The 26,599-nt window shown below is 40.0% G+C and overlaps 1 protein-coding gene across 4 annotated transcripts in view; it reads right to left on the reverse strand.

The window, feature by feature from the left end:
- Positions 1 to 978: 978 nt before the first annotated feature.
- The window catches only part of PMEPA1 (prostate transmembrane protein, androgen induced 1), an 88,189-nt gene continuing 62,568 nt past the window's right edge, over positions 979 to 26,599 (reverse strand). For 3 of the 4 annotated variants that reach the window (XM_070940078.1, XM_070940080.1, XM_070940081.1), the window contains 3 exons: positions 12,979 to 13,133; positions 2,397 to 2,450; positions 979 to 2,310 (listed from right to left, as the gene is read on the reverse strand). In XM_070940078.1, the coding sequence (XP_070796179.1) occupies positions 1,777 to 2,310; positions 2,397 to 2,450; positions 12,979 to 13,133 (743 nt within the window). In that variant the 3' untranslated portion in view covers positions 979 to 1,776. The remainder of the gene's footprint in view (positions 2,311 to 2,396; positions 2,451 to 12,978; positions 13,134 to 26,599) is intronic. The other variant, XM_070940079.1, reaches the window with a different exon arrangement.

Below are 26,599 nucleotides of genomic sequence, written 5' to 3' on the forward strand. Positions count from 1 at the left end.
GTTTGCTTTTTGGAGGTCTGGATTTTGCAAAATATAAAAACACCTAGGTGCTTCAAAGCTCTGGAGCAGAAAAGTAGTTTATCTAAGCAAGAGATCGCTTTTAGCTTCAACTCTGAGACAAATTCTACTTTTATGGAAGGAGAACAAGTGGTAGAGATATCAAGAGGGAAAAGTCTTGCTTAGGCATTGTTCTAACTCAGTGTTTCTCAACCTTGGTAGCTTGAAGATGGGTGGACTTCAACTCCCAGAATCCCCCAGCCAGCAGAGCTGGCTGGGGGATTCTGGGAGTTGAAGTCCACCCATCTTCAAGCTTCCAAGGTTGAGAAACACTGTTCTAACTGCACACAAGTTCAGGATGAACAGACCCTTCCAATTGGGCCCAACACACGGTACTAACGTTTTGCACAATTAAGCTCTTCATTTTTGAATTATTATTTTTTTCATGCTTTCAAATAGCCATAAATCAATTTCACATGTTTAATGTTCCCTTAAAAAAAAAAAAAAGATTTCATAGGGAATGTAGGATTATGTAAGCATTATGCTGCTTGACAAGCCTGGGAATGAACACCCAAGTGCAAAAAAAAAAAAACCAAAAAAAAAAACAGTACAAAGAAAATACATAGGCATCAGATCAATGGAGAAACATGTACTCACAGGTGTAGAAATGGCCTCTTCCCCTTTTGAAGCACACAGAGGGGGAAACTGTGGGGCATGAGCACAATTACCTTGTTCAATTCTTTTAAAGGGGCCATTTTTATACATGCTCGGCCCCTTCACAGTTAATGAAATACATGTAGATGGTGGGTTCTGGTCTCTTTTATTAGGCATCCGTCTGTACTTGTCGATAGGTCTCAAGGAACTACCAGAGGTCTAAGAGAGGGTCATGTGACTCTGAAGAATTAAAAAAAGAAAATTTTGCACAATATGCAGTCTTTCTCCTCCCGCCCACCCACCCCAGGACTCTGTTCAGACCTCAACGTACTTTCCTCAACAGATTTATGGTAGACAGGATAAGAGATTTCTAACCAACACAAGCACTGACACATTTATATTAAAAAATAGTGCAAAATTTCAACATTTATATAAATAATTCTAAACCCCTGCTTTTGTTTTTTTTTCTTTTTTTCCTATTGTTTTTCTCTTTCTCACTTTTTTTTACAACGTCATACATGCTTTCTTGAGTCGGCTCTCAAAAGTTGCCATGTTTTATATTCTAAGTTCAGAAAAAAAAAACACAACACATCGTTTTTTCCCCTTCAATAGGCCTCTTCTAATATAAAAATACTCCTGCTTCCCACCCCCACACACATACAGTTTCTCTTACTTTTTTTAATATATATATTTATATATATATTGCAGATTTTTAAACAAATGTTTTTGTGCAAATATTTTTTTTTTCAATCTTTAAAGTTAAGTGAAATAAAACAAAATGAAACAAAGAAGTTGTAGCATCCACACGCGCGATTCGACGAGATACAAAACTGGGGAAAGGGGAAAATGGAGGAGGAGGGGGCAGGGGCGGGAAAGGACTGCTGTAGATTTATTTAGAAAGGAAAAAAAAAATCAAAATCTTCCTAACAGAGCTCAACAAAGAAATGTTTTTGCAAGTTTTGTTGGCTTGTGCATTCAGACCAAACATAACATGTAAATATTTATACTACACAGAGGTGGAGAAGGGTGTTTGGTTCTGCCCCCCCGTCCCCGTCTCCATATACTACCCCCCTCCTATTTATCAAGAAGTGCAGAGTGTTTCCTTTCTTTTTTTTTCTTTTTCTTTTAAAAAGGGTGCCCTTTCTGTTTGTCCTTCTCTTTGTTCCACATCGTTGTGCTCTCAAGATTGCTGATGGGCGAAGGCGAAGGGAACGAAGGCACCCCACTGTTGTTCTGCTGGTGCTGGTAAAACGTAGATCCCGGGAAATGGCCAATGACCTCATTGTACGTGGGAGGAGGCCCTTCCATTCGGCTGTTGCTTCCGTAGCAGGTCGCACTGATGCCCGAGTTGCTGCTCGGAGGGCAGGGCCCACCGTAGACTGAATTATCTATCAGGTCACTGTCAAAGATGGTTCTGTTGGGAGGAGCTCGGACCGACTCCCTGTTGAGTTCCATCTGCTGCTCGGGGTCTCGGAGCTGCAGGGTGCAGGGCCCCTGATAAGGAGGCGGCTCTTCTCCATCCGAGAGGGAGATGGTAGGGGGCAGGTCAATTTCGTGCTGCATATAAGGGTAGGTTGGCTGGAATCTGTTGAAGCGGTCTCTCTGCAAAAAGGATGGGACGGCTAGTCTGTCGGTAGGCCTTGGTGTATAGACTTGCTGCTGGAGAGAAGGAAGAGAAAAAACCATGAGGTTGCCATGCAAACCAAGAGCTGGGCTTTATCCTCAATTTCATGTCCGTTCCTTACCTCTGTTACACCATTTCCTGACACTGTGCTTTCCGAAGGCCATAAGCTGCCATCCTAAAAGGTGGAAAGAAGACAGCACGTTTTTAGAATAGAATAGAATAGAATAGAATAGAATGGAATGGAATGGAATAGAATAGAATAGAATAGAATAGAATAGAATAGAATAGAATAGAATAGAATAGAATAGAATAGAATAGAATAGAATAGAATAATAACATTATTGTCATTTTGAATGTACACTATTCGGCATACATTAAAATGAAATTTCGATGCATACAGCTCACAAAGGGTCACCGCCTCCAATATAATTTTGTATTTTATTTATTTATTTATTTGTTTGTTTGTTTGCTTGTTTGTTTTATTTTGTCATGTTTATGTAGTGTATATTGGAGGTGGTGACTCTTTGAGAGCTGTATGCAATGAAATTTCATTTTAATCTATGGTCTACCTTTTCTTAAACCCAACACATTAAGATAGTATAGAGGTTTGAAAGCACCTGCTCCTGTGTGGCTGAGGAATCTACCCACCAAGCAGGTGATGTGTCAATAAAGAAGGTATCCAGGTGTGAATGCCCTCCATATTAGGGAAGCTAAGTGGCAGAGAACCTGTTGGATATGCTGAAGATCCTGGGCCCCATGGCTGCATGCAGATACAAGTAATGCCTGGAACCCTGTAGAGCAGAAGTGCCACACTAAACTGGCATTTTGAGAACCTCTCTCAAAAGCAGAGCTAGGAATTAGTGAGTGGAGGTTGTTGGGGGAATCAAGAGGTTTCACATGTATTACAATACTACACAAGGCTTAAATTACCAATTTTATCTTTTAACATTCCCCCTCCCCTTCCTTTGCAAAACGTAGGGACAATTATTTGGCCCTGCCCATTGTGGAGAAGTTTGAGGATCACATCTGTCCCATTTTGCACTCTGAAGAAAAAGTTGTTGTAAAATCAATGATATTGACTGTAATGGGCCAAGAGACTGCAGTTGTTTTAAGAGTTGAAGCTGGCAGAACAGATTCTTGTCTAATGATATTTCAGAAGGTTTTGAATGTGACAAAATTCAAACTGTGTTTTTCGTAGGTTTAAGATCTGAGTTGCAAAAGAGGGGTATCACATTAATGTCTACAACCTATTTTTAAACACAAGAGTATTAAAAATGATAAGCCTTCATTAATAGTGTGTAGTTTTCAAATCCAAATGCTGATTTAGAGGACATTAAGGAAAGTGAGTGATTATTTATTTATTTATTGGATCCTTCTTAGAAAACTACTCCTTTTCAAAATACACTTTGAACTGCAACATACTATTTGAGGGCATTATTAAAAAAATAAGAAAATAACTACTTATTGAAATATCTAAGTATTTAATTTTGTTACTGAATTCAAGGTGACATCCCTGTATTTTCTCTATTCAATCCTCATAGCAACTCTATAAAGTTGATTTAAGTTCAGCCAAAGGGAAACAAATAGTCACTGAAGACAAAAAAAATCAACACAATTCCATATTCATGTTGCTGCCTTTTTCAATATATTGGTTAAGTAATCAGGCCTTTATGGTAAGCTACGTTTCTATCATGATTCTTTATTGGTGGAAGCCAGATTTCAGCAAGACAGCTCAATCCATGGCTTTTATTGAGAATAATGAGTATCAAGTATCCTTTGTTCTTAACCTCTTGTTAATTAGCAGTAGAAAGACACAAAAAGAAAGAGTGTGATTTCCTTCCAAATTCTCCATTTCCCTATTATTTCTGTGTCTTCTTTTGCTGAAATGCACTTAATGTGTTTTTTTGTCAGAGACTAGGAAATTCCTACTGCAATTTTTCTCTCCTCCCCCCCCCCCGCGCAAAATAAGAACTTATAAGACAAAGCAAGCATCTTAGCGCATATTTAAAAGCTTAATCCATATTGTTTCACCTTGCTGCCACATGAATGTCTAAAACAGTTCTTCCCTGCTGAGCCTTGTTAGCTGGGAGTTGCAATTCAAATGCATTTATTGGTGATTAAATTTAAGAGGACTGTCTAGAAAGTTGTAAATCACAAAAGTGACTCTTATCAGAAGAACTGGTTAAAATGGAAGCTGTGGATCACAGTAAGGACAATTAGGTTTAGAACTTGGAAAGCTCAAAGGCACTGGAATCTAATCATTTATACTACTTTAAGCTGTGACATTTGCTTGGAATTTTCATAATGGGATTATAAACATTAGATTTGAAATTTCCCTTTATCCAAATCTGAACTTCCCCAGGATTATTTCATCAATGAGTTCTCAGCTTCTTCACTCAGGCTTCAGGATCTACAGCATATTGAATCAGATATTGCATGGCCATGCATGCTTTTAAAAGAAAATCAGCAAAAATGAAAATTGTACCTCCAGTTGAAACCAGAAGAGGGGGTGACAAATTTATTGGTGTGCATCTAAACCAAACTACCTGATAATTGGCAATTATCACGCAATAAGGGAGTTATACAAACTTTGCATAATGAATGCAAATTGGATAGAAACTCCCAAAGTTATAAGTAGCAAGAGACAGGATACTAGTCTGTTCAGATCAGTAGAAAAAAAAAAAAAGAATGTATTATCCTGTTCCTGCCTATGAAGTTTTACATGACTTCACACCAAACCAATGCCAACTCTGGAGGGATGAAAAAAATACTCTATTTTTGCACTCGGTGATGTTTTCAGTGCCTCGTGTAGGCAAAATAAGTTAAAATTAAGATGGCTTCAAAGGTGAAAGTATGCCGTGAAATACACAGGCTACAGTACCAGCCTGTCTTGCAGTATATTTAGGCATCAAATGCCTATCGAATGCATTCTGTTCCATTGTGTCTTAAAACTCTGCTCTGCGCTCAGAAGCCCCAAGGCAGTGCTGCTACTCTAAGAAGGGAAAAGAAGTGATTTATATGGAAATGAACCACTCCAGATGTTTTCCCCTTCCTTCTGTTTTATAGCAAATCTTGTCACAAAAATGCCTCTGTATAAGATAAGGGACCCCTTTGAAGTGAAAGATAACGGATTGCCAGCGCGGATTTCATACGGCATATTAATCCAGTTGCAGCATTTGACTGATGTAACTAATAAAAAAATCCATATTTCAGAAAGCTGTTGTGAGCCGCTGCGGAATTACAAAGTCAGGTGGGACCCAAAATTTGGTTTCTCTTTTTAATTTAACATAAACAATAACCAGTGTACCAAAAATTAGCGGATGTACCTCCAGATGGCAAGAAATAACTGTGTCTGTTTCACCAGGTGAAGATTTCATTAAAAAAAGAAAAGCAAGCAAGCAATGCATTAATATTTGAAAATTTCCAGCAAAATTATTCCATTAACTTCTTATTCGGGTTAGGGTTCCAGGGAACTCATTTTACACTTATATAGAGATGACTGTCTCATTTGTTTATTAATTTTTCCTGACTGTTTTCCAGAAACCGAAGGCAGCCTAAGTAGCATTTCTTGCAATTTTCTCCCAAAACAACAAGCTTATAGGGTAGGCTCCACTGAGAGGCAGGGATTGGCTCAAAACCACCCAATAAGCTTTCATAGCTCAGGGTAGACTTCAATTTGGATTTCCCAGGTCCTAGTTCAAATTCCTAACTAGGATAACTGCGACTTTGTGAAACTCACATCAGAGAGACAAACTGAATCAGGGGCCTTCTGCCCCATACTTCATGTTAGTTCTATATTATAATTCTAGAGTGGATTTCTAGATTCCAGCCAATTCTAGATTTACTGAAGAGTAGTCCAATATAAGTATGCGGCACTCACTTTCATGAAGACAGGCATAAAAACTCATTATGTCTCAAACAATATGTAATAGTAGCTTTCAAAAGGTTTTCATGCCGAGACCAATTTTGGTCTGGATCTTGGGTTTGGATGAGACATCACAGGCTGAGTTAAAAGTGTGATCCTCCACTCTCCTTGAATTGGACAAAAAATGATTATTTGTTCTTCTCATCGCTGCTCCCTGAATTGCTGCTGATTATGTGTATCCTGATTATGTGTGTGCTGTGCATAATACAGAAAAGGATTGGTTGAATAACCTGGCTCTGTTAACCTTCCTCTTCAGCATATCTCTAGCTGACAGGACAAACATCTGTTCCTTGTTTTTTTTAATATTAATGTTTTATAGTTTTTATGGTTTACAGCCCCGACTTTTGTGTGAGATGGGTAGCCATATAAATTGGATTGATAGATCTGTCAATCATGGTACTACAACAGGTATAGAGTGAGTCTGATTGCAGGTATGTCTGTTATCTCAAAACTCTATCTGGGTTTTATCTTACATCTATTCTGGCATCACCATACTTCAATAAGGTTAAACCATAGATTGAAAGGGAGCTGAACCAAAGGCACCATTTCTAGTACAGATTTTCCTCTCCTTCCTTTCCCCTCTCTGTAAAGGCTTCCTTTATACTGACTTCACAGATTCTTTGGGGTTATATTTTGGAAGCAATGGGGTAGGATTTGAACTGGTCCACTCAACGGTGACACTATTTCAGCCTTGCACTAAACTAGCAAGGAGCCAAGCCAGCAAAGCTGTCTAACACTATTGAGCAATTCCCGCTTAAATTTACTACCTACTGATTGTTCCCACCATTCCACAGGGGATGTAAAATCATCACGTCTATCTATCATATTCAACTACCGCTGATAGACAAGGATTTGCTGGAGGGAGCTGTTTGCATGAAGCTACAGGAGGGTGGCCAAAGAAATACGAAGGGAACATTTGTTTGCTCTGTCACCCTTATGAAAATCGAAAGAGTTATTGTGTTTAGAACAGCACAATGACAGCAAACAGGGCTGATCAGAGGCTGACCAGAGGCCCCCGAAACACCTAATAAATGCCCCATTGACCTCAGTCACAATTGGTCACCCAACATGCTATCTGATGCAGCCACCTTAAAGGGGAAGACAATTATTTTAGCAAGGGTACAGCGGGGAATAATTTAAACCTGCCTCACTCAAGAGTTGAGGTTGAGATGAAGGCAACGTCATGCAGATCTGGGCATGAAAAAAGAGGGATCCAAGATTATGAGGACCCAGATTGTTGGGGGACAATATGCTGACTCTGTAAAAATGCTTAGAGGGGGCTGTAAAGCACTGTGAAGCGGTATATAAGTCTAAGTCCTATTGCTTTTGCTATGTTTGTGCCCTGGTTAGGCACAAGGAGGAAAAGGGCCTTTGATGCAGGGATGAAATCCAGCAGGTTCTGACAGGTTCTGGAGAACCGGCAGTGGAAATTTTGAGCAGTTCGGAGACCCAATAGTGAAAATTTTGAGTAGTTTGGAGAACCAGCAAATACCATCTCTGGCTGGCCCCAGAGTGGGGTGGGAATGGGGATTTTGCAATATCCTTCCCCCAGGAGTGGGGAGAAAATGGGGATTTTGCAGTATCCTTCTCCTGCCATGCCCACCAAGCTACACCCACCAAGCCACACCACGCCCACCAAGCCATGACCACAGAACCAGTAGTAAAAATATTTGGATTTCACCACTGCTTTGATGTACATCAAAAAAAAAAAAAAACAACCTTGCTGGGTTTACTAGCCTTGAAAACAATTAGTAAGTTCGAATCTTGCCAGGTTCAAGGTTGACTCAGCCTTCCATCCTTTCTAAGGTAGGTAAATTGAGGACCCAGTTTGAGGGGGCAATAAGCTGACTTTGTAAAAATATACAAAAGTATGAAGGCTATTACTTAACGCATTATAAGCCGCCCTGAGTCTCCGGAGAAGGGCGGCATATATATCAAATTAAAAAAAAAAACAAAAAAACATCAGGAACTCTCCTTGATGACTAGGTCTTCTCATCATATCAAGTAGACAAACTGGTCAAGATTAGCATGTAAGGAGGACCATAAAGAGTTTCCTCAAATGGAAAGCTATACATGGAATTCAACAAAAGATTTAGTTCTGAATCTTTTCGAGCATATAAATTCATGAACCTTGCTGTCCCTTGGAACAAACCACTGCCCAAATGCAAAAAAGAAAAAAGAAAAGAAAAAAAAAGAGGCTGTTTCGAGTATTTTGGCTATGTTTTTGCATGGGAAACAGCTCTGTTTCTAGTGTGAAACACACTGTTTGGTGCTTGAATTTCTTCCCAAATGCTCAAAGCAGTCAATTTTGCATTCAGAATGATAGTTTCTCCCTTCTCCCATAAAAGTCAAGTTGCATGGGTTAAAGATCTGCCTGATAACAGTCACACACCTACTAGCCAGAGAGGACAGAATCACAGTTAAACATAAAAATGTTTATATTTCATCATCCCATGGCAGATTTATTAAGTGATGAGTATATCATTGCCTTATGCTCCCTGGTGTCTATTTAATTTAGCAGTGAGGAAAGCTATTGCATTATTCCATCTGCTTCTACAGTTCTTTAGGCTGATGTCAAGCTGACCGTCTTGTGTGGTGAAGGCAGTTAAAGGCTGTCACTGAGTTGACAAGCTGAGACTTTTTGAGCTTCTCTTTTTCCTTTCCATTTTTTAAGAGCTTTGTGCCTCCTCTACATACGAGAAGCCTGCACTGCTTTTAATCTGGATGAATTAATCCAGATTAAAAATTCTAGAACCAACCTTACACTTGTTCACATCCTGAGTCAACATCAAAACAATAGGTCCCACTCAATTGTGACATAAAATTAAATCATCATCATCTTCTTTTAAAGACCCCGTAATCCCTTGCAGACTAGAGTCTTGGGCAACTGAATGGAGCTGAGTGTTTACTGGCCGGATGCCCTTCCTGTCACCAATGTGGAGATTTTTTCAGTAGATATATTCTCATTGTGCCCAGAGAGAGAACTATCTGCCTCTACCTAGGATTGAACTCACAGCCTCCTGATTGTGAGGTGAGAGCTCCACTTCTAGGCTGCCACACCACTCTGTGACATAAAATTAAATATAAATAGAAATCACATACAGGAGAATAGCACCCTTTGGGCTCCAATGGATTCCTGCATTGCTCTGTTGTATAGTTTAACCTGGTTTATTTCAATTTATTATTAAGAAACTTATTTGGTTAGTAGGGTTTTTTTTTTTTTTTTGTAGAAATCTATATGGAAGGAGGGATGATCCACAAAAGAAACCCACTAAAAATAAACATTCTAAAAGAGCAAAAAAAACATAGTAAGATTTGGGATTATTACAATTAGCTTTTAATACATGTCATCTTTATAAAATTGTAAAGCAAAAAACGCCCCTTTGAATGTAAATACGCAAAACAGAAAATATAAAATTAAAAGGGCTATAGAGGGAAATTCCTGATGAAAACAAAACAGAGCAAAATGAAGCAATAGAAGAATTTTATCATTCAAAACCCCTCTGTCTTAGAAGTGAAGGAGCCATGCTGTTTTGCAAAGCAGCTTTCTGGGGGTGCTTAAAAGATAAGTGCCCTTATAAACGCTCCAGGGATAACAGTTCTTGCTCATTCTTCCCTCACCCATATCAATGTGTGTGACATGTAACATAGGAAGCTAAAGCTTTGTTCAGAGAAGTAATTCACACAGTCCACAGAGATAACCTATTTGCCACCAAACAAATATTCACAAGTGGGGGCTCTGGCATATTCTGCCTGAAAGGCACAACTGAGTAAATAATACATTTTTTCCCCCTGTTTAGACATCCAAACAAATCTTTAGCGGTATCAAGTATAGGGGGTCCTTGGTTAATGACAAACTCATTCAGTGACTGCTCGAATTAATGACAGCATTGAACAAGGTCCAGCTGTCGTAGGACCTGGTAGTCATGTGAATGTGTCAGTGTATAAGAGTTCATGAATTGGAATAGACATGGTAACAGGTCAGCCAATGGGGACTGTTTGATGACTCAGACAGTTTGGAGCCTGGGCATGGCTTAACTTGACCGTTATGTATAAAACAGTTTGTTTGTCCTTGCATTATTGCTTCTATGATTATATAGATTCTGTGCTTCTGGATTCTGAGTTCTGGTTCTGGTTTCTACTGCATGGGTATTGTATACATGCATCATGCTTTATATTACTGTATATAAAGAAATTTCTTTTATACATGAATCCTGCTGAATTATTTACTTGTGTGCTGGTTGGATTGCTGCAAACTCTAACAGAATGCTATCCTGGCACTTGCCAACCAGCTTGGATTTTTGACCATTACAAGATCCCATGGTCACGTGGTCGTGATTTGCAACCTTCCCTACTGTTTTCCCACAAGCAAAATCAATGGGGAAGTTGGCAGGAAGAGCAGTTTTTGGTTACATGAAGTCTTCGCTTAATGATCTGTGGAAATTTGCTTAGTGATGGTAACTGAGGATTGCTAGAACTGGCAGTGCTAGGCGCCGAGATCATAAGACATCATGCAATTGCAACAACCATTAATGGTTGTTAAGGAAGGATGCCTGTTATGTGACCTTGGGCTAAGAAATAGGTACCATAGAGTAAACAAAACAGAACGGAAAAGGAAGGGACTGTTTCCAATCCACAGAACATAATCATTCCACTTTATTCAGACTCTCTTCGGATTGCTATGTCCAGAATTTTAATAAACAATTTGGAACACTTTCTACAAAGGCCTGTGAAGATGGTCAGTGGTATGGAAAGCATCCAGAAGAATAAAATACTCTTAGCTTGAGAAAGGGGAAATGATACAACAAGCATCATCAAACACAAGTTGGATACAATGCTCTTTGGTGCTCTAGAGGCCAGACTAAAAGTGGAGAGTAGATTATATTTGGTGAAACTTCTTAAAAGGAAGAGTTGTTTGCAATGGTACTTGTTTGCTGGGGTTTTTAACCCAAAGTTATATTACTGGGGAGGCTTTAGCTCTAAATTTACTGGATCCAGCAGGAAATGGAACTAAGTACTTTACCTGAGACCTCCACCTTTATAATATATGAGTCTAAATGTCTATGGAGATTCTCAGTCATCCAGGTCATGATTGTCCCAAAGGTGCTTTGTTCAAGAGGAAACTGGTTGGGGTTTTTTTGATGACATTTTGCTTCTCATCCAAGAAGCTTCTTCAGCATCTTCAAAGCTGAAGAAGCTTCTTGAATGAGAAGCGAAACGTCTTCAAAGAAAAACCAGAAAGTCCAGTTGCCTCTTGAATAAAGCACCTTTGGGACATACGAGTCTATAATTGTAACCTGCAGGCTGCACATTCTTGACTTTCCACACCAGGGGGTGCTTTCAGGTTCTTGCTAAGAATGCACCCAGCCTAACCATTCTGGAGACCAACAGCTTGGAATTGAAGCAGTAGCTCCTTTATTCCTTTTCTTTAACAGAGCTATGCAAATATCTGTGGATCTGCTTTGTGTCAACACATGTTTGAATGATGAACCCCCTGGAGGTTGCTTTGCAAAACAAGATTGCTCCCTACTTCCAAGGGAAGTGTCAGGAAAGGCCTCGGATGAAAGCCGCTTCCAAGTAAGCATCAGAGGATGAGACAAATCCAAATCACCCTACATGAACATAGTGAAGTTTCCTCTTGCCAAGAGTCATTATTTATGGGAGACCAATCTCTACTGTTGTTCCCAGGGCTATATATCATTCAAAGCATAGCCTTGGAGGAGTGCTGAACTGTGGACAGGGAGAGGAATTAAAATTCCCCAAGCATAGGAAGCCCTGGGGGCACAGTGATTAGAAAGTAGTGTCGCAGGCAAACTCTGCCCACAGCCTGGAATTCGACCCTGACCAGCTCAAGATTGACTCAGCCTTCTATCCTTCCAAGGTCAGTAAAATGAAGGCCCAGACTCTTGGGGGCAATATGCTGACATTGTAAACCGTTCAGAGAGTGTTGTAAAAGCACTATGGGGCAGTATATAAATCTAAGCGCTATTGCTAGAGGGCAGGGCCTGCCAGAGACAAGTATGGTAAGTAATGACTTATCAAGGTTGAATCTATCCACCTGGGAAGTTTACCTCAAGTGGAACTGCTGAGAGTAATCCCCACAACAATATCTATAGACTAGTTGGCAGCCTATCCATTGAGGGTCTCAAGTGCTGGAATTTACCACCGGCAGAAGTTTGTGAAGACCTTTTGGTCCAGATGTTTCATAAAGCAGTTGAAACAATGATTCTTCCTGGCTTTTAACCTGTTTTTGTTGGATCCACTGGAGTTGTTCATGTTGTTTTATATGTTTGTTCTACTGTCCAGAGTTTCAAAATTGGGGCAGGCCACAGAAAACTTCAATCAATCGATCAATCAATCATTAGTGGGAAGTTCAATGATAGCAGGATGCATTCGAATATCTGAGACACCTGAAATCGAGATGCTGTGGAGAAACGTGGAGAACTATCACTTCCTACTTCTCTGCAATATATATATATATGTGTGTGTGTGTGTGTGTGTATGTGTGTATGTGTGTGTGTGCAGCATTGGTATAAAAATGATATCTTTCACCTTTAATGTTTTAAAGATATCGGGATCTGCAACATGCAATGGAGGAGCTGGGAGATGAGAGGCAAGATGGCAAATGCAGCTTCAAGATGCTGTGCTTGCTGTTTTGCCTTTTTGGACATCTCTTTCATCCCATCCTCATGGACACTATTGGTTGGATGGATTGACAAATAGGAAAGTGTTAACTGGTAACAAAATGAATTCCCCACCTTCCCCCCAACCTCCTTACCGATGACAGGTTTTCTTCTCTTCTCCGTCCTTGGCTGGGCCGATTGATGAAGGACCTTGCAGAAAGTTTGTAGTGATTCAGCAGGCACGTGATGACAACCACCATAACCATCATGACCACCACAATTATGATTATCTGTACAAACTCTAATTCCGCTATAAAAGAGAGACAAAGAGAGAAAGATTGTATTTTAATAGGCCTCAATACAAACCAGAAACAGATAAATAAGAGCAAAGGAAAAATTCTGAGGACAACAGTAGATGTTGACAACAATTAGTCATAAGAACTAGCACCTCACTATTATTTTCCCTTTGTGTGGCATGCCTTTTTTCAAGTGTAAGCTTGAGAATCAGGAAAATCTCTTTACTGTCCATTAACTATTCAGGGAAGCCACCTGAGTGAAGAGCGAGAGGTAGATGCTTTATATAAGGGACAAAGCAATAATTTCTTTGTGTTGTCACAAAACAAAAGGAGAGACACATGACTTAAAAAGGGTTTGCAGTATACTGAACAAAAAGGATTTGAAAATGGCTTTTATACACTTAACTTTCTCTACCTCCCCTTAACTTAAGAGATCTTATGCAAAAGGAACATGAGACAATATTCATGTTCAAAGACACACACTGATTATTTGAATCTTCCAAAGTATGAAAGATTAATCAAGTAAGACAACTCCTCCTGGGAAAATAACATTAATAATAAATGATAACAAATAATAATAAAGCTTACATCCTACGACAATACCATCAAACAGCAACATACCTCCCCCAACCTAAATCTTTGCAAAGGACTCGATAGGTGGATAAAAATGCCATATCCAGTCTAAACACTTGGTTGACTGTGTGACGACTCATCATTATCATCCTATTGCCAGCAAGGAAAAGCACTGCATAATCAATTTCTGCAAAGACTGAAGGGAAAGTGGACAAAGATAAAACCTGGCAATGACCTACAACTGGAACATTAAAAAAAGAAACTGAAGGCTTGATTTTGACTGCTCAAGAGCAAACTATGGCAAAGTATTGCAATCAAGGCCAGAACTGAAAAATCATCAAATGATTCAAAGTGCATATTGTGTAAAGAAGCAGAAGAAACAGTAAATCATATACTCAGCTTACGCAAGAAGATTGGAAAAACTGATTACAAACAGCAACATAACACTAATGCCAAATTAATCACTAGGACAGCTGTAAAAACTATCATATGCCAGTAAGGAACAATTGATGGGAACACAGATTTTAAAAAGTAGTTAAAATCAACTGAAAGTGTGGCTAATTGATGTGGCAATACGAGAAGATAGTAGAAGACAAAGAACCAGAAAAGATCACAAAATCTGAAAATTGAAGTTGAAAGATTATGGCATAAACTGGCCATGGGAGTCCATTGCCAGTTATCAGTTATTAGCAAATTATCAGTTATCAGAAAACTGGATGGCATATAAGCAAAATTGGACAGCATTTCCAAAATCTGTGCATTGACAAAATTTTCATCCGTCAATTACGAGACCCCACTGCTTGGATCTGCACTATACTACAGCGATGAAACGTGACAACCTAGATTCTTGGAAAAAACTTGATGCGTTTGAAACCAATACCAGCTAAAGAACTGACAGGTGTGATTTCACATGTTGTGTATATAATAATAATAATCCACATTGACAAATTCACCACCAGTCAATTGCAAAAGGCAGCTTTATTAGGAACAGCTTACATCCTGCGATCATATCTGTAACACAATCAAACCGTATCCCAAGTCAATTGGAAGGACTCGATAAGTGGACAAAAGTGCAAAATCCAGTCTGAACATGTGGCTATTATTAATATTATTATAAGTAGTCTTTGACTTATGACCACAGCTGGGAACAAATTTCATAAATTGTTGTGGTCCTAAGTTGAGGCACCACATGACCCCACTGTTTTTATAGTGATCATTAAGCAAATCACATGGTTGTTAAGTGAACTATATGGTTGTAAGCGTGAACCCATTTTATCCAATTAACATTTTTGCCAGCTTTTACTAGAAAATGGCAAAAGCCATTGGAAAGCATGATAACATGATTGCAGATGCTGCAACCAGTCCTGAGTGGGAGCCAGTTGCCAAATCTTCATCATGGGATCACAGGGTTGAAGTGGCAGTCATCGCTTCAAGGAGGAGTCATAAATAACATTTTTCTTTTAGTCCATCCTAACTCTCAATGCTCATTAAACAACCTGTCATAAGTTGAGGACTACTTGTAATACAAAATCGCCATCAGCCATTGCAAAAGCTACCTTTATTTGGAACAGCTTACATCTGTGATTTAAAAACCTTTCATATTATTAAATAGCAACATCTGCCTATTTCTCTTTGGGAAGGACTCAATACATCATGGGTGTGAAACTCGCCGTGTCACGTTGCCATCACATGACGTATCATGATTCCCCCCCGCTTCACGGAGCTGGGGTGTGCATGATACATGACACATCATCACCGAAATTATTGATCATTGATTCTCAACCAGAAAAAAAAAACATCTAACATGTAACACTAAACATACAGTGTTTAAAAAGTACTACCTGGAATATCAACTTCAAATTGGCAATTAAAAAATACCTCCCCTTCCCCCACCCCACCCCCCAAAATATCACAGTCACTTTTGCAGTGAATAAATCAAGGCAACCTAGTGGAAGTGAGTAAGTTAGAAGTTGGAAGTGTGAGAATTTTTGCATTTACCAAACAAAAATTGTCATCTATTACTAAAAGGGAAGCCCACAGTTTAATCTGAAAGTGAAAGGGAAGCTAATTCCCCCCTCTCAAATTTATTACAGGATTATCTAAAATTCAGGGGAGGGGATTTTTTTAATTCTGACATTCTTCCTTTGGGATAAATACAGTATTATCCTCTCACTTATTCAAAGACAGCCTTAAAAATGCATGGGCATTTGACTCTTTTTTAACCCAACTGTCCATGGCCAATCTATTGCACCCACCTTCTTTTCTCTATGCTTCAAGAGAGTCCTTCCAGATAGTCAACTGCAGCATTTACATGGCACCAATCTACTGAGTGACAACAGCCTGGCCAATGGAAAGCCCCCTCCCTCCCCCTCTCCCCCCCTCCTGGGCGTTTGCCCACCACTGAAACTTCAGCCGCCGCTTCCAAGCTGATCCCCAGGGGTCTCCGCATGCCAGACTTCCAGACGTAATTTAATTCAAGGCTCAGTTCAGCCAGCTGGCAGAGGCAGCTTGAATGACCTGAGCTGGCACAAAAGTGTCTCGCAAAGGGAGGCAGGAGGAGAGGAAGATGTACAAAGCTGTCAAGGAAACGAGAGCAATCAACAACAGGCTACTCAGAGTTTGAGGGAGAAGGGAAGACACACAAGCCTTATGCAGAAATAAGTCCCTGAGTTTTCCATTACAAATGCAGAAGAGCAAAACAGATGCCAGAGATATCCATATCTGGCAGGTTTAGTCCAGGGAGGGAGCTGCCCCAATCAAGCTCTCTGTCCTTCTAAGGACCAAGACTCTGTGAAGCCCAACAGATGCTATATGGTTCTCCAAGTGGAATGGAGCAATTGCTCTTTCCCTTGTAGATGGCAGGTTGAAGGGAGCTAATAAGGGCCCATATCTTAATTGGCCTCATGTTTGGTGCAGATCAATATTTCTCAAAATTGGCAACAAGGCCAGCTGGCTGGCTGTGGAATTTCTTCAACTCCACACGTCTTAAGTTGCCAAATGTGAGAAGCACTGGTGTAGATGAAGTGTAATAGGAAAGCTGTACATATTTTGAATACTTGGGTTTCTTTAAAACAATAATGACATTTTAAGAGTTGTTATCCAATGAGCAGCATGCGGCTTCGTATTCTGTACTGGAGATCGGTAGAGGCAGGTCTAGGAGTGGGCTGCTGGGGGTTTGCAGGGGTTTGGGAGAACCTCTAGCTAAGATTCTGTGCAGTTCGGAGAACCCCCAAATCCCACTCCTGGCTGGCCCCTCCCACCCCACCCCTCCCAGGAGTCCCCACCTGGCCTGTTTTGGATGCAGGTAAGTGCAGGGTGCGTGTGGAGGCTTGGGGAGGGCGAAAAACAGGCCTACCAGAAGTTTGGGACATCCTCTGGAGCCTGGGGAGGCCGTTTTTGCCCTCCCAGAGGCTCGAGGAAAGCCTCCAGAGCCTGGAGAGGATGTTTTCGCCCTCCCAGAGGCTCAAGTAAAGCCTCCAGAGCCCGGGGAGGGCAAAAATGCCCCCCCCCGCCATGGTGCAGGAGGGCTACTAGGCCACACCCACCATGGCCATGCCCACCCAGCAACCGGGCAGAGAACCCCTTGCTAAAATTTTTGAAGCCCACCCCGGGCAGATCCATGTTACATAAAGCTAGTGAGACAAGAGAGTACATACTATACACATGGCACAGATAGCTCTATTCTTAAATAAACGCTTCCATATGCACTGGGTAAGCCAGACTTGGCATATGATTGTGAGTGCCTGCAATGCATGTCTTTAAATTTTTAGCCCTGCCTGTTTTGTTCCAGCCCCATATCCCTGGACGATGACCTCCCCTGTGATCAGCAGGCTGGCTATTTTAAGACTGGACATGGACTTCAGCCCCGCTGGCCTCCCTTTTCCGGTGGTCTCTCCTCATATCAACAAAACAGCAGGCTACTTCTCCTCCTATCACCTGGCTGAGTGCAGGGTTTCCCCTGGCTGCTGCATTCCTCACAACAGCTGCCACAATTAGCAAGGTAGAGCAACTGACATTTCACTCCCCTGCATTTAGAAGGCCTGTGAACATGTTGTGACATCACTGCCTTCCCTCAAGGCCTGAGAGGGCAAAATTATTTCTCTATCCTGAAAATGACACAGAACTTGCACTGGAGTTTACTGGGTTGATCTGCGGACAAACTGCTTTCAGCCACCCTAGTTCCCAGCCTAGTTTATCTCCAAGAACAAACAATGTTGAAAATTGCTTCCTAAATCCTAGCGGTTCAGGGCCAATAAAAGCAAAGGAGAGGCTGGGCAAATAGTCTACACCTGCTTGTAACTGTGGAGCAGCCAGTCCTGCCAGTTTAAAGCACCTACAGATCTACAGCAAGCATCCCAAATAATTGTGAACCGTATATGCAGCAGTTATGGCCTTAGGATACAAAACGTCAAGATGGCAAGCACAGCTGTGCAATTTAAGCCCCACCCCTTTTTAAAAAATGCATGATGTGCATGATACATGCGGAAAAGAAGCGAGGTTTCAATCACTGGCAGCCATTTTGACTTTTTGGACACCCCTCCTTAGCTCTCTAAAAACTTTTATTTAACACTGCATTCATTAATCGGGATTCAAACGTCACTGGCAAACCAGCTGAAAACAGAACATGAAAAGGGACCTACGATGTTTTCAGTGTTTCAATTTATTTTGCAAGCAAGTAGATTTTTGTGATCATGAGATATGCCTCAAAGCAGTTCAGCATGAAAACAATAAAACGACCGTCATGCAAAAATCATCACCTCCCATAAGATATTGTACAATAAAACATCTCTTACGCTATAACAACACACACACACACACACATACACACACACGACACACATGGCAGATAAATGTAAATCCATGGGATTAAATGATCTAGTTATGTGAATCTGTTTTTTAAAAATTGCAACCCAAACAAACGACACTGAAAACCATCTCCATATTGTACCCGAAAGAGGAAAGCCAAGCTATATTTTGTGAAGTGGGGTGTTAAACTGTAGGTTGCTCCTACAAATTCTCCTGTGCTTTAGTTCCCATCTCTATTTTTTTTAAACAAAATTTCAGACAAATGCTCCCTGTAGCTCAGATCAACTCATTCACATCATCTGTGAATTCTTAGATATTCCACTGCTTTCTTTCATATCTCTAGCTTTGGAACAAACCACAAGCCTACCCACATGGCATGTAGCAGACATATCGTGGATTGGGGAAAAGTTAAACTTTCCTCTTCTCCATCTGCTCTGCATGGGGGGTACCGGGGGACTCACCCAGTGCCCATGAGAGCCTGAAGGAAGCCTAATTTGCCGTGGTCCAAGGAACGAGGGAAATCTACCCAGCAACAGTATAAAACAATCTGCCATTCGGTGATACTTCCCAAGTTTAAGCGAGGGTATTAGCCCCCCCACTCCCACTTCAGCCGAGGATCATGCTGTGTGTGCATTGTTCCCCACCTTCTCCATCCACAACACAAACTCTCACAGGGGACTGTCTGAAAGGTTTGCATATAAACAGAGCCACTCCAAAAATGGGGTGCGGCAGAGTGGGGAAGGGGGTGTTGGGCTCCCTCTTTGTCCTGCAATGAGATATATGTCCAAAAAGGGTGGTTGCGTTTGGCATCCAGGACTGAGCAGCGCGACTAGGCTGAGTGACAACAAAGCCGGGTCACACACACAGGGCTGTTGTTCCATTCAAATGTTTACCCTCTTGAGGAGGGATTGGGGGTGGTGGGGTGGGACTCAATGGTTCCTTTTGTAAGCAGCCTAGTAGCAGCACTGCCTTGCCAAAAGACCCCAGGTTGATGTCTTTGGGCCTTTTGTTTCAGGGCAGCCAGGAGGAGGTCAAAGGTCACAGGAACCCAACAAGAGGGGGGGACGACAATCTCCTTGTGTTAGCTGTTTTCACCCCTTCCCAGCTGGCTAAGTGCTAGACAGGTTTAGACACTCTTAGCAGATAAACAGTGCATCTTCTATCCCGCAGCTTTTCAGAGCCACACTATGCACTCGGTGTTGCAGAACACTTGGGACCCTCTGCCTGGTGCCCGAGATGGGGGTGGGGGCAGGATAAATTCTCTGAGTAGACCATGGAATGGGTCCCTTCTCTCAACTCACCCCTTTTATAACCCAGAGGCTAAGATCCGTTCACCCAACCCACTTAAAACCAGGTTACCTAAAACAGCTGCATTGCCCTACATACTAACATGTTATACATACTTACGTGTTAATCTTGGTCAGTAGAGGAGTGGCTTAACTTGATGTGCGAATCCAGCCCTTTGGGCATTTCAAAGTATTGTTTATATGCAGAAGATATATATAAACAATAATTTAATATGTTAAATGAACAATAAGTTAATATGGAAAAGAGTGAAAGATGTCTGGTGAATCACATCCATTTGTGTTTGTGTGTATGCTTGTGTATCTCCCTCCTTGAGTAAATATACACCCTACTCTGCTCTCTCCTTCAAATTCTGCTATTTATATATACAGAATATCCGGTCAAGAACGATTTTCAAGAGATTCTTCCTCCGCTTTCCCATTTGGAAAAGCTCATGCTTTTTTATATATATATAAAGCATGTCTAGAGTTGCCTGATTAATATTGTGATCACATCTTTTTTCATTATGCAAAAAGGAAAGGAAAGAAAAAGACAGCACGACCCGTAATTTCCACTGGGTATTCTTAGACAACTTAGATTATGTACCCTCCAAACATTTGTCAGCATTAGCAGAAGGAACGGCACCGTGTTGCAAGGAAAACAAACACGGATGGTTTACATTAAGTAAATGATATACAGAATAAGTAGTAGAAGTAAATAGCTTCCATTAGAATCAACAGCCGGCATGCCTCACAAATTAAATTCCAAATGTACACCTCTGTCATTGCAGCACACTCTATATGGGGCTCCCTTTAAAGACTGCAGCTGATGTAAAATGCAGTGGCCTGTTCGTGCATGGGTGAGAACTGGCAGTAATGCATGACACCGGTTTCGCAGATGCTGTACAGCATGGATGTCCAAATTTGGGCAACTTTGAGACCGGTGGACTTCAACTCCCAGAATTCCTCAGCTAGCCATGTTGCCTGAGGAATTCTGAGAGTTGAAGTGTACAAGGTTTAAAGACATCAATTTTGTTCACCCCCACTGCTGTACAATATTGCATTGGCTTCCCATAGCCTTTGGGGACAGTGCAAAGATCTGTTTTTAAGGCTGGGTGCTCGGGAACCTGCAAGATCACCTCCTCTAGGCAGAACCAACCTATCCAGTTTGTTTGTTTCAAATGGGTACATGAAATCAGGAGGCAGAATTAGGAAACCTCGTTTTCTGTGAATGCCCCATTGCTATATTATTGCTTACCTCTGAAGAGCTGGATGGCACCCAAACAGCACTTCAGAGGGCAGTCAAAACAGAGGATTTTTTTACAGAGGATAACATTTATGTAAAGTAATGGGGGAATCTGCTCATTTGGATACCAGGTTATGCAGTGAATTTGCAGTTTTTATCCATTTTATATTGCAGACCTCCAGGAGTCTTTGCAAAGGCAGCAATATATTATTATTATTATTATTATTATTATTATTATTATTATTATTATTATTATTATTATTATTATTATTATTATTATTATTTCAATTTATATACTGCCCTTCTCCTATTGGACTCAGGGCGGTGCACAGCCAAGGATAAAAAACATACCAATACAAAATTTAAAATCAATTAAAAGAATTATACAGCTTTGTATAATTCTTTTATAAGAATTATAATTATATATTATTGTATAATATATATGTGTGTGTATACACACACACACACACACACACACACACACACACATTGTATATCCTATTTCATGCATAGTAAATAATCATTTTCCTTGTTTGATTTTTTAAAATTATTATTTATACTACTTATGTCCCATATTAGATCTCTTCACTTCCAGACAGGTGTCCAGTTGTCACAATTGCGGCCATTCTTAAAAGTCTGAAAAGTCTCAAAATCCCAAATGAGGCATTGGCTAACTATGCATAAAAAGGCGTGCCGCTTTTCCTTCAATACTGTGATCTAAACCACAACATCTGTGGTTTGGGATCTGTAAAAATTGCTGTGTTGGAGCGCTATCCCTCTGCTTTTAATTAAAGACCTGAGTGGAATGATAGCATCCTGATATGACTGCACTGTAGATCGACTTCTGGGATAGCCTAAGACAGTGTTTCTCAACCTTGGAAGCTTGAAGATGGGTGGACTTCAAGCTACCAAGGTTGAGAAACACTAGCCTAAGAACCTTTTAAATATCTCTATCCCGAAGCTTAACAGGCTTCCAGGATTTAAAATGAAAAAAAAAACTTGCAATGTTTTTGCAACCACAGGCTTGAAGCAGAAATAAGTTGGCTCATGTGTCAAAAATTAATATCACAGGATCACAGATGCGAAGCACACTTTTGTGAGGGGTGGAGAGAGCATTTGAGGAAACACGCAGGGTATGACATCCTTCTTTTCACTCCCACTAGAGCAGTGTTTCTCAACCTTGACAACTTGAAGATGTGTGGATGTCAATTCCTAGAATTCCCCAGCCAGCTTTACTGGGTGGGGAATTCTGGGAACTGACACCCACACATCTTCAAGTTTGCAAGGTTGAGAAACACTGGACTGGAGTGATTTTCCAGTGATGGTGCCCTATGTATTGACTGTGCTGTTCTGCATATAGGTTCGCATTAGGCTGAATGAAATGTTTGAATTCCAACTAAAAATGGTATTAACCCATGCGCGTATTAATTATTCTGCCACTACTTAAGCTTACTGGTATCTTTTGTAAAGCGATTTTAATAGTGCTGCTACGTGAAGTTATATAATCTGATTGTTTTAAAGAGATGCTGCTTTCAAATTGTTGATTTTAATGGCTATCCTGCACTCAAAATGCCAAAAGGTTGAAAAGCAGAGAAGGAAAAAACATCAATGAAAAACTGCACTTTCAAATAAATTCTGGAATTTTACACTCTGAGTGTGATATAAAAGTTACTGGATTCCAGAATAAAGATATGTAAAGCCAATAACCAATTGACTACTTGATTAAAAAATAACTGATATTTTGTTTTAACAATTCTAGTGCTTCTAGAACTAAATTATCATTAGATCAATGATATTGTCCCATACTGTAATCTGACACATACATAATGCTGAAGAAGACTTTTCTTTACTTTCCCATTTAGACACCATCCAAATGTATTCGTCTGAATGCATTATTAAGTTTACAAAAAGGGTGATGAGTTAAGAGTGTAAATGAGCATCCTTGGATGAAATCTCTTTCAACATTTTATTTTAGTAAAATATTGCCAATTAGTTTCTGGTTTTAACATATTTCCATACATGTGTTTCTATGTTTCTGTATGCACACTCATCTAGAATAAAAAGTGAGGTACAAGAGACTAACATTAAAGAAAGAAAACCCCAGAAATTACAAACTCCAAGTTTAGTTTTGAAATATAAACGATCTGTTAAAATCAAACCAAATCAATGATATCAGACCTGTGATTCATGGTAGCTTCTCACATGTTTTAGTCTTTTAAGCTCTTACTGGAATATTTTATATTTTATTTTAAATATTTGTAAAACGAAAGGACAATAAAAGCAAAAAGAGAAAAACTGACACAACCACCACACTTGATGATGTGTCACACTAATGCAATGTAGAACATTCTCATCTCATTCTGACCTCATTTTATCCCAGCGCCTGTGGGGAAGATCCAGGTCTTATGTGTATTCCAGAAGGATAAGACAATTGGGACTGTTGAATTTCCAGGGGAAGAGTATTCCGTAGGGCAAGGCTGGTGAACAAATGAATAGCCTTCAGCTGAACATGGAAAATGTCTTAAGCCCTAAGACCACCACTGTAAATTTTGCTTCTTTGGGAGAAGAAGATTGATATAGATTGCCCATGGGGCAAACAATGTCAATCATCCCACAGGGTCAAGTTTGGTGGCTCCTTGCCAAGTTAGGTAGATTTAGCAGGGCAGTCCAAGTCAATGAATGTTTCCCTCAAGGAAAGTGCATTATATTCAAGCCCGGCTAACTTGTTTTGACAGCTGAGGAAGAAAAATCTCGCAAAATCCTGTCCCTGTAAGTAAATACAATAATAATGTAATAACTAATAATTTGCTGCTCTTTCATGACAAATGCCTGGATAACTGTTGTGGGACTATATCCACAGACTCTTCCCTGTTATTATTTAGCTTCAATCCTCTTTTCACTGTTTTCTTCCATGAGGAATTGGTCTCATGTTACACAATCATGGTAGCTTCACTCTCAATTTTAAAAAAATCAACAACTTATTGTTATCTTCTATCTTACAATGATAGGTGAATCTTTTTTCAAAAGTGAAGAACTCTCAACAAGAGAGATAACAGCACCCCCAACACACATATACAAAGACCCCTTCGGGCTATAATTTACAGGCAGTGAAAAGACAGAACTGATTTCTTGACAGTTCCATTTCATTTTCACTAATTATATTTTCACAAGGTTTTTGGCATACCAAGGGCCAAATCCACCTGGTGAACGGTTAATGTGGATCACTGGTTAAACACAAATGGGGAGAATAATGCCCTCCCCCCAAAATCAACCTAGTAGCGTTTTGCAACATTTACTCTATAAAAAAGCAAATATTTGAGAAGTGAAACAAACTGCATGAATTTATCATTCAATACATTCATATTATGTGTGCTTCCGTGTGTATGTGTGCACACACGCAATGTATAAGAGATATAGGCACACATGCACACCCACCACCCACACACCTTTTTGTAAAAAGACACATTATGTATTTGGGTTCCTAATCATTGTCACTTTTCAATTAGAGAAGACCTCATTCCATTTTCCCCTGCAATTTTCCCCAGGGAAAGATGATAGATGAAACAAGCTTTATGAGACAGGCAAATGTGGCTTCGAAATGCAAAGTAAGGTCACACTAATTTAATTTAGCATAATTTTTAACTCCTGAATATATTGCAGACCCAGGTTCAGATACTGCGTGGAAGTGACACAACCTGCTTCTTTGTATTTTCTGTCTAGACAAACACAGACGCGCTGGGAATCTAGACAGCGGGGAAAAGGGAGCAATGCATAGATTTGCTTTGGTAAATAAATATTTTTTTTCGCACATTCTTATAAGCGTTATCAGTTTCAAGAACCAAATGAAAACACTCATCTATCACTAAGGGGCTGCCAGCACTGATATAATTGTCTCAGGAGCTTGTGCAACAGCCAGTTTTCTTCAATTATGGCTGTAAACCTCAAACCACTTTGCTCCAGTGAGACATAATGAGGCTTTCACAGAAATTGTGGTTCTTTACTGCTTAACACCACACTGATTGCAACTTTTTACTGCTGCAACGGACAGCCTGAAAAAGACGAGCTGTATGTTGTATCAAGGGGCCATCACCGCTCTGGGAAAGGGGGAATAAAAGGTCAGTTCCTCAAAAACTATTTATCTTGTTCACTAATTTCTGCAGGAATGAATTTGCTTTCCAAAACGCTTGTGATAGTTTTAAGAGTTTTTTTTGCAGGGGGAGGCAAACAATAAAATCACCAGCATCCTGCAAGCTCAACTCCCTTTCTATGCATGTTGTCATGTCACCCATGCTTTAAAAGGAATGAAACTTCTCACTAGTCTAGTGAAAAGAAGGACTGGGGGTGACAAGATAGCAGTGTTCCAATATCTCAGGGGCTGCCACAAAGAAGAGGGGGACAACCTATTCTTCAAAGCACCTGAGGGCAGGACAAGAAGAAATGGGTGGAAACTAACCAAGGAGAAAAGCAACCTAGAACTAAGGAGAAATTTCCTGACAATTAGAACAATTAATCAATGAAATAACTTGCCTCCAGAGGTTGTAAATGCTCCAACACTGGAAGTTTTAAAGAAGAGTTTGGATAACCATTTGTCTGAAATAGTACAAGGTTTCCTGCCTAAGCAGGGGGTTGGACTAGAAGACCTCCAAGGTCCCTTCTATTCTATTCTATTCTATTCTATTCTATTCTATTCTATTCTATTCTATTCTATTCTATTCTATTCTATTCTATTCTATCCTATCCTATCCCTATCCCTATCCCTATCCCTATCCCTATCCCTATCCCTATTGTTATTGTAAATAATATATTTCTGGATTGTCTGAAGGTAAATATCTGAATATTGTAGGGTTTCTCGGCATTTGAGACATTATTATCAACCAATACTCAAAAGTCCGAAGATGATTTAATAGTAGTCAACATTTGATGGTTTCAAAGATGCAGTCAACATTTGACAGGGTCTGACAGGTTAACAATCAGTATTTGACACTACTCATCAGCAGAGTTGCAGTAACAGCCAATATGGCATGTCACAGTATCTGACATGTTTCAATCAGCTTCTCTTTGTCTTCCAGCAGATTTATAAGCGTACTGAACACTTCATTTTAACACAATTTTATTAATCAGGAAGCATCCCTTGAAGAGGGAGAAAAGTACAAAGTGCTGAAATGAAAATATCTGATGACAACTTTCTGCTTTCAACTTCAAATGGTGATTCAATGTAAAATGCTGAAATGGAGTCATAAATATTTGTACAAATTCTACTTAAGCTTTGGAATGTGTTTGGATAAAAGTGTTAATGGCTTGTTTTGAAATGTTAAACTTTACTAGCATTAGTATCTTCACTGCATGGTAAATGAGCACTGATCATGGTTTAGTGAAGAAAAATGACATAAAAATGCATATCTAAGGATGGGAAAAAGGGAACTGTTGTTATGGACGTTTTCATGCCTGATCATCTGGAGGCAACCTCACTTACCTTAGCTATGTGTGTGTGCGACTGTACAATGATGTAGTACATATTATAATAGGGGAGAAAGTAGTTGTATTTGGAATGAATCTTAAGGAGATAGTCTAT

The sequence above is a fragment of the Pituophis catenifer genome, unplaced genomic scaffold (assembly GCF_029215685.1).
Source record: "Pituophis catenifer annectens isolate HBS135680 unplaced genomic scaffold, rPitCat1.0.hap2 SCAF_3, whole genome shotgun sequence".
Taxonomy (NCBI): Eukaryota; Metazoa; Chordata; class Lepidosauria; order Squamata; family Colubridae; genus Pituophis; species Pituophis catenifer.